We start from the raw sequence: 8,727 nt of genomic DNA on the forward strand, positions 1-8,727 counted from the left end.
GACGTTTTCTTCATTTTTATTTCAGTTTGCTTCTCTGATTGAATAAATGACAATTGTGATTGGACTCCTGACTGTTGTTTAGACATTGATTTTAGCACTTCACATCGATGACAGATCCAAATAGCAGTTCTGTATTGCCTCTGACAAGATGCCCTTTAACTTGGACCAATGACTTTGGTTTTGTATTTATACATAACACTTTTCCACAATGAAAAAAAATGTACAACTGCATAAATGTTAAGTTTGTCCACCATGGCTAAGACATTCATCGAAAAGATCTATCACATTGCAGTGAGACCTCCAGCAAAACATAACATCTGAATGTATAAACAGAGATGATGCCTTCACCCAAAGGTTAGGTATTGAACAGACTGGGACACAAATTGGTAGTACACAACAATTATGAAAGAAAAAAAAGAAAAAACATTTTCATAAAACCCATAACCCACATTAAGTGATTTTAAAAGAAAAACATACGTAAAAATACTTTCCCACAATCAAATGAAAAAGACTATGTAAGAAGGAAGTACAGTTCCATGGAGTGCAGCCTATTTCTCACACGGGTCAGAAGAGATGAGTTTGCCGTGTCATTATTTATATATATATATATATATTTTTAAATCAAGTATACATTTATATATACGTATATTTACACACACACACACACATTGGACTGCTAAAGCTTGCTCACATAAGAAAACAGGTTACACCATGGCTTGGAAAGAACCAATGTATGCGACTACTGCACTGTACACTCCAAAAATATATTTTGAAACCACACAAGGCAGCAAAATGGAGGGGACAATAACATTGCGCGCTACACATTAGTTGTGGAATTACAATTTACAATCATAAATGAACAATGTCCCATGGCTCAAGGAATATTCTCATTTACAGTAGAATAAATATTTTACACTATTGCTAGTCTTCCTGTAAATTACATTCTAATGCTAGACAGAAGCCAAATAGCTAGTGTTTAAAGCAGACATATTACGTTGTCGGTCCCTTATGTTTTGAGATTTTTTTTGTGTTCAAGCCCAGTTGTTGATTTAACTTAACTAATCTAAAGTTTCCCCTCATCCCATTCTAAATGACTTCATAGTTGGTTTGTAAGAGACATAGGAATCACTGTTGTCTTGAATGTGGTCATAAATTGGTGACAGTGAGCTTAATATCAAAGCGTCCTCGATAGCGGTCTTTCTCACTATATTGAATGTTCTCCCCGAACACTTTGCACTCGATTCGCAGCTCAGTGTTCATGGTGAGGTTGACGAACTGGAGAGCCACCAGAGGCTGGAGATACTGAGGGTGCAGCAGTTTGCCATAGTAAGGATAATACTGCAGGGGGAAGCCATTACCAATACCATAATACATGATGTCGCCAATCTTGCCAGCATCCTCCTCTCTCTGCAAAGATAGTGACAATTAATGATTGAATGAATGAATTCTTTAGAAAATGCCATGTTGCTGCCAAAGGTGACCCTCTTCATTCTGGCACGTGCTGCTACAGAATCTTTTGGGGCTACCCAACGTACCTTGTTGGTGCAGTAGATTGGGATGACGTTGGGCTGAACTTTATACTTGGCCTCTTCAGGAATGCTCTCATTTGTGTTAGGGGGCTGATGGGAGGAGAAAGGTAACACTGCTTAGAGAGCGCACAAGAGCCATGAGATGAGGCCTGTCAAATTGTGATGGTTCAAGTGGTGGAGACTCACCCTTGGCCTGAAGTTGACAATTCGGTTCAGTTTGACAATGATGCAGGGTTTGCCAATGCTGAAGCCAAAGTCTTTGTCCTGGTATCCAGAGCAGTCTCCTAGCAGCTGCCTGGAGAAACGGCAAGCCTTCCTGATCCCGACGTCACTCTCCAGATCGCCCCGGTTCTTAAAAGTATCGGGTGTCTCTGACCAAATTAGGAGACAGATCAGGGGACCTTGCTTTGCTACAAATGTATTTCAAAATGTCCACTCAAATGTGTATGGAATGAAGGAATGTTTTTCAGCATACCTCCACAGTCCTCATACTTCATCTGGTCCCGCTGGGCATCATCCTCATACATTGCCAGGAAATCCTTCAAGGCCTTGGTGTAAGGCAGGTAGGTCTCCACGTCATTCAGGTTGAAGGCAACTTCTTGTTTGTCAGAGCGAGGGGTGTGGCTAAGGCCTGTGAGGAAACATGTCAATCATCGTTGAGTTTCAATGAGACAACATCACACAAGGGTCTTCAGTTCTCATAAACCCCCCCCCCCTCCAAAGACTCAATTCAACACTTTTACAAACTTCTAAAAATAAACAGTTCATGTTTGTTTAGAATACCCAGTACATGGCATATTTATTATAATTAACATTTGAAAAAGTAATACAAACTCTATTAGAGGGGTTTCCAGTCAAATCTACATACTTGGTCAATACCCTAATGAAAGGTGACATATAATCTCACATTTAAATGTTTTATGTTGTTCGACCCCCCCCCCCCCCCAACAACCCACAATTGTGTATGATGAACAAAGTATGAATTCTAAACCAAGTCAAGTATTTATATAATGACTCAAACAATCTTTTGTTAGGAAGACCTCAAACGTTTGTTACGATAAATAGTTTGCAATCTGGTAGGCAACTCAACTAGTTGATACCTCAGAGTGTAACTAGTCTCAATTGCAGAAGTGTGACATTCAACATGAGGATGTTTGACCAGCTCCTCCTCCTCTCTCATAGATATTCAAACATGCATCTAGGCCGTGTATTCCCCAGGCCAGTTTAGGTCAAATGCAATCGAGCAATGATCTGAGACCTGCAACAGTGGTGCAGGCCACAAAGTGGTCCCATTAAAGATGTGTTGCAATGAATGCTAACACGTCAGACTTTGGCCAAACTGTCTCGTCTCAGTAGCACGATGTTCCTGCTTACATCGACCCTGCCCATCCTGAACGCACTCTACATTCGCTGTGTCGTGGCAGGAACGGCGCTTCAAGGGAGTTTGAGCATTCCTGTGGCCAAAATTCGTATGCCTTACAGCCTTGGACACTTAAGTAAACACGTTCAAATCAGCACTGTGAGGCTGCCTGTGCATGTCATGATAATCTGGTGATAGTTTTGTGTTCACTATCCCAATGTAGTGAGATAATCTGAACTTAAATGAAGATAACCAAAACTGGCATGTGTAATGCAGACCTACTGGGCTAGCATTGTTTTTATATTGAAACAGTTGGCATCCACTTTTATGCATTGCCTGCAAGCCATCCTGTGCGTGTCCGCTGCATGAAACACAAGGACAGGAATACTCTTCCAAATGCCTATAAAGCATCACTGTGTTTGAAAGTTACTATTGAGTAGATGTGCCGAGTATGCAGCCGGCAAACACATTATTCCTACAGACCTGTGCACTGTAGAGTGTACTGGACAGGTCACTGCAAATTGGTGCTGATTCAAACCAGCAAAGGACCATCACCATCTTGCTTATCCTAGCCAGTCTTCAGAAGTAAGGCTCAAGGTAGATTAAGGAGGAGGCAGTATTCATATGTTTGGTTTCATCTTTTGGGGCTCAAGGGGTTTTCCTCCTTGTCAATGAATGAAGGTTACCAACATGACTTAGTTCACAAGCTTGTAACTCATGCATTCAATTGACTAAGTGAAGTTATTTGACGATCGTGCTTTCACTGAAACATCCAAATGAGGCGTGAAGTGTCTTTCAAAAAACTGAAGCATGAACGAGCCAAGTGCGTGTTCTTACCTGGGGGAGACACTCTGTCTTGCCAAGTAGGTTTGTAGTCGCTTAGGGTCAAAAGCAGGGCTTGGATGGTGCCAATGAATATTCCAGCCAAGCAACCGTAGAATATCACATAGAAGAATAGAATTTTAACTGTAAAAGAAGAGATTAAAACATTTCAAAAACTGAAAAACTGTCCCTGTTAAAATATATATATTTTCTTTTTATTACTTTAAAGTGAAAACAAAAGAAAGAAAGTTAACCACTAACCAATTGGTCGCTTACAAACTCAAGATTTCCACAACGTCTAATAATCAGGCACCTGTATCTCTTTAAATGAAGCAACAGCGCCACCACTAATGAAACATAAGCGTTTACAATCGTAAGGCGACAAGTTTCACAATCATAAGGAGTCGTCAAGATGTAATATACTGTAAGCTTATATAATTTTTTCTGCTTCCCTGAGAAGTTATCGGATGCCAAAAGTTGACTGTCTCTAAAAACAGTAATTGACCATTCCAAATTGGTTCTCAATACTGTTTGACTGTGACAGGTTTGGCGATGAGCCATGACTGGCTTTGAGGATCACTTACAGGCAAGCCTTCACACAAAGCATTCAGTGTCTCTCATGGGAGGAGGTAAGCAAAATGCTACACTTTCAACGGATTAAACAGTGGTAGGCTTTGTCTTTCTGGGTTTCCAAGAGCATGACAATGACATTATTTTATAGAGAAATTGAGCAAAACTGTCAAGCTATTCATTAGGTTATACAAGACGACTCAAAGGTAGAAAGAGATGTTACTATTTTATAGTCAATACCACAGCAGATATTTAGTTCTCATGTTTATAGATTAAAACCAAATAAATCAACTGAATTATTCAGGGAAGGGAGTACAAGGACTAACCCATTCACACTTGGTGCTGTTCAAGGACCTGTCCCAGGATTGATGTAAAGGCCTAGTGCTGCATGAAGCAGGCAATGTCAAAGGGTCATTTTCTATGAAGACACCCGGGTACGTTTCATCAAATACGCATGAGTTGTGGAGCCTTTATCCTGTTCCTGCTTCTCGTTGGACAGAAACTGGTCATTCTGACCACAATAACCAAAGAAACGATTTCATCCTATTTCAAACTGCCAATACTGAATCATTGTAGAGTTGCTTTTGTACATGTATAAAAAACATAACATTTGCCGCAATTCGTCTTAGTCGACAAGAACAAGTACGCTAGACGTCTGATTCGAATTTTAAATCATGCATCACATGCGCACATGCATAGCAAATGCGCACATTTCCAACGCATCAGCAAATTCAAAAACTTCCAAACGCAAATAGTTAAGTGATCAAATGCTGTTCACGCTAAATTATAACTAAAGACATTCGAGAACACAAAACTATTTTTTGTATCCAAGTCCTGTGAACTCGGTATGCTAGAACAGGAGACAAATGTGAAAGGTATAACATTGAAATGAGGAAGGACATTGACATTGGTACAACGCTGACGCTGGTCCAGAAATGCATAGCTAATCAATTTTCACTGTCGGTAGAACGGACATAGGATCAGTGTAAATAGTAACACTAGACGGACAGTGTCCTTCAATTCCAAGCAGGCCATATCTCCTTGGCTCACCTTGGACTATGATGCATTTTTAACCCTTTCTCTGAGCCACTAGACTGCAATGAAAATCTAGAAATTGTTAAATTGATTAACCTTTATGCAATGTCGCCAAATACGATCAATATCGCATAGACAAAATACACTATAAGTGAACCATTCGCCTCTGTTGTGTGATCCGTTACTGTACATCCTGCACGCTGAATATTATATTGGAACAACGCATATTCACGAACGAGATACATTCTCAACTTTGCCCTTCAATGACCTCCCTGTTTATCGAATTACTCGAGTTTAAAGGGATGCCATAAAAGGTGGAAGGAATCCCCTTTTAGCATGCGTAAGGCGCACCTGGATCAACGAACGACCGGAGTGAACGAACAGTAGCATATTGGGTTAGTATACTTGGTAATGTACCATAAAAAAGCAGCAAAGTCAAATCAAACAGGTGTTGATGCATCATGCTTACAGTGCAAGTATATTTAGTGTACCTGATGTTTGCACCTATGACTTCCAACCTTTCCAAGACTTTCAATAGCCTAAAGAATTCCTGAACCAATTTCCATTTACAACTTATACTTACACCAACTTCCCCCGGTACGTCCAAGCAGTTCCCCCTTTTCCGAATTCCATACAGCCTTTTTCCATCCACCTTCTTCCTTTTTTCCGGACATTTTCAATTGGGTTTTATTTTCCAAAGATATATGCTTTCTTTGTTCAATTTGCTTTCCCGCACTGCCGGTGCTCTGGAGTACCTAATACCTAAAAAACCATGGAGTTGTACTCAGATTCCTCCGGTGAAAAGCACACTCATATAGGCGGTCTCCGACTCCGCCCGTTATGTCTGAATAAGTTACCTAGTGAGAGGGCGGGCCGGCTCCGGCAAATCACGAAGAAGACTCTGTGGATACGTCATAGTTTGTGGAAGGTGCTCATTTGCTCCACCCGACGGTGCGTAGAAACGTCAGAATACCTCAGCGGGTAGTCTAAAGCCTACATTACCACGTGAATGAATCCAGAGACATACTAGTATATCGCTCTACTAGTATGTTAATTATTTAAAGTCTGTGTCTTCCATGGAAATATACGCAGCATGTGATTAACACTGAAAATAACTTGCTGATGGTAGCCATAGGATAACCTATAAACTCTACCACACATGACTGATTGACCACAATTTTAGAACAAGAGGCAGTAAGTTATTTATGTAAATACATTAACCTGTGTCAGACCCATTCATATTCAAAACCTTTGACACAAGTGAAGTTGCTGCCTGTCACACCCAAGACCCATTTAGCACACAAACTGCATTTTGACATCCCTAAAAGTGAGAGAAAGACCTGGAACCCTTGGATCCTGCCAATTCAGCAAGCAGAAGTGAAAAAATGTCCAAAGTTGAAATGCCACGTGTGACATGTACAATCACATTTCGTGTTTAAAAGCCGAGCTGGGTCTGACACTGGTTTACTCTATACCTCACACCCGGTTATGCCCTCTCAGTAAACACAAGTAGAACAAGTCAGATATATAGCTGCCCCTATTTTCCCAGTGCATTCAAGTTTATGTAAAAAAGTTATCAGTGTGCAAAGAACACATGTGTGCCAATTAATTTCCTTCCAACCAAACCTTTGGACAGTTTGATCAAAGAGAATATAAGTTATTTGGTTTGATACAGAATGTTGTTTACTGCCTTGTGACAGGCCATTAGGGAAACAAGCCTAGCTGCCAAGTCAACCGGTCAAAACACTGGAACCTTCATTCATTGTCAATCTAGGCCTCAGGGATACAAGACAAGTACATTTCATTCAATAATATTAATACTTTATTATTTGCATTGTTTAAACTACAGTGTCATAATAGTTTATGGTGGCTTTGGGTCACCCCGTCCATCCACACCTCCATGTCCAAAAAATTTCAAATGTCAAATTCCATGATTGGCTTCTCAGTACTTTATATACGTGTGAAATGAGTTGCTAAAAGCATGTGCGAAGCTTTTAAACTTTGTCGCACTGAAATGTGGAGTAAGACCGTTGAACAGTTTCTCACCAGTTTTCAGCTCAGGTTTAGTATAGGCGGGGGGCAAAACCCAACTTATCTACATCACAGCCACCTATTTACGTCAGATCACAGATGGTTTATATAACCTGCATTCTGTTACTCAGCTGGTACGATGCAAAGACCAAGTAACACATAAAACACTCAGAGACTGCAGGTAGGTCTGTTCTGATATCTTCAATTGATTTAACTAGTGTTGCTGTTGTTGCTAAATTCAAAAAATGAGAGGGGGCGGGGCTTCAGCTCCTTCAGGCCATACACCCCCCCAGTCTCAAGCAGAGAAGACTGCTGATTTTCTCACGATTTCCAAGCCTAATTTAACATACTTGTCTATGTTTTTTTCATTTGAATTTGGAGGGTAGTTAACAACACATTCTTCTGTGGTGTGATGAACTTAAAACTCATTTTCAATTCCACTTTACAGCATCTTTAATATGTTGTGACTACAATGCATGTACATGTATGAGATCCTGTCAAAAACATTTGAATCTGGGTTTCAGAATCCCTACTATTCCTAGCAAGCAAACCCACCAGCGGTCGATTGTTATTGGCCCTGGTGAAGTGAAAGTAGGAATGATCCATGGACAGGCACTCGAGACAAACACATGGCTGAACCTGTTCAAAGTTCAACATAGTAAAAGCCTAAATCAAATGTGGTTAAAGCCCCATGACTCCACAGTGTCAAATAAAAATACGTTTTAAGGAACCACTGAGGGAAAAAATGCACTGTGAAAATGTATTAAATCCTTAGTTAGAAAATATAAGAAGACGACCACAGTATATCACTTCGACCACATTTCTACATTCCTTAGTAGAACAAAAACAGAACACATGTATTATCCCGAATGTGGACAGAATTGTAATGCCAGTTTAATCACATGGTCAAACTCTGTGGTTGTTTTGTCTCGCTATTGGTGGCTTTACAAATGGAATGTATAGACTTGTACTGCAATAATAAAGTTAGGGTGCACTATCAATACGTAATAACATCCCCGACATCCATGGAAATAAGGACATCATTGGTGCAGGCTGCTGTGGTAATGTTCAAGCAAAAGCCACAGTAGTACCAACAGGATATCTGAAAGTCTACCTCCCATTACTGAAATATCGACTCTGCAGTCAGCCATGACTTGGCAGGTGTACCCCATGTTGGTGTATGTACAGAGGACTGCTTGCAGTGGCTTAGTAGATCCCTTTTCAGGGATCATAATCTTTAGTTACACAGCATCGTTTGAGGACACATGGTGGAGTCTCCCTTTCCCTGCTAGACAGACGTCAACCATCAGTTTGGTCTGAACCCTGGTTTGCATGCCAGTAGTTATGTATACAGTAAAGGTTATACTATATTCACAAGGT

At 40.4% G+C, this 8,727-nt stretch overlaps 1 protein-coding gene across 1 annotated transcript; it reads right to left on the minus strand.

Annotated features, from left to right (window-relative positions):
* On the minus strand, window positions 1-6,133 carry LOC124474641 (sodium/potassium-transporting ATPase subunit beta-233-like). Its single transcript, XM_047030994.1, has 6 exons — window positions 5,900-6,133; window positions 3,727-3,855; window positions 2,005-2,160; window positions 1,716-1,900; window positions 1,536-1,619; window positions 1-1,407 (listed from the first exon to the last, which is right to left on the minus strand). The coding sequence occupies exons 1-6, from the start codon at window positions 5,988-5,990 to the stop codon at window positions 1,147-1,149; spliced, it is 906 nt and encodes a 301-aa protein (XP_046886950.1). The 5' UTR covers window positions 5,991-6,133; the 3' UTR covers window positions 1-1,146.
* Between the last annotated feature and the right edge of the window lie 2,594 nt (window positions 6,134-8,727).

This window comes from Hypomesus transpacificus, chromosome 12, assembly GCF_021917145.1.
Source record: "Hypomesus transpacificus isolate Combined female chromosome 12, fHypTra1, whole genome shotgun sequence".
NCBI lineage: Eukaryota > Metazoa > Chordata > Actinopteri > Osmeriformes > Osmeridae > Hypomesus > Hypomesus transpacificus.

Bases quoted from the DNA above. Each gene is read 5' to 3' on its own strand.
- LOC124474641 (XM_047030994.1), bottom strand. From the start codon at position 5,990: ATGTCCGGAAAAAAGGAAGAAGGTGGATGGAAAAAGGCTGTATGGAAT. The intron at 1,620-1,715 runs GTGAGTCTCCAC...TCCTCCCATCAG, and splicing joins TTGTCAACTTCAGGCCAAGG to CCCCCTAACACAAATGAGAG. The intron at 1,408-1,535 runs GTACGTTGGGTA...CTATCTTTGCAG, and splicing joins CAATCTACTGCACCAACAAG to AGAGAGGAGGATGCTGGCAA.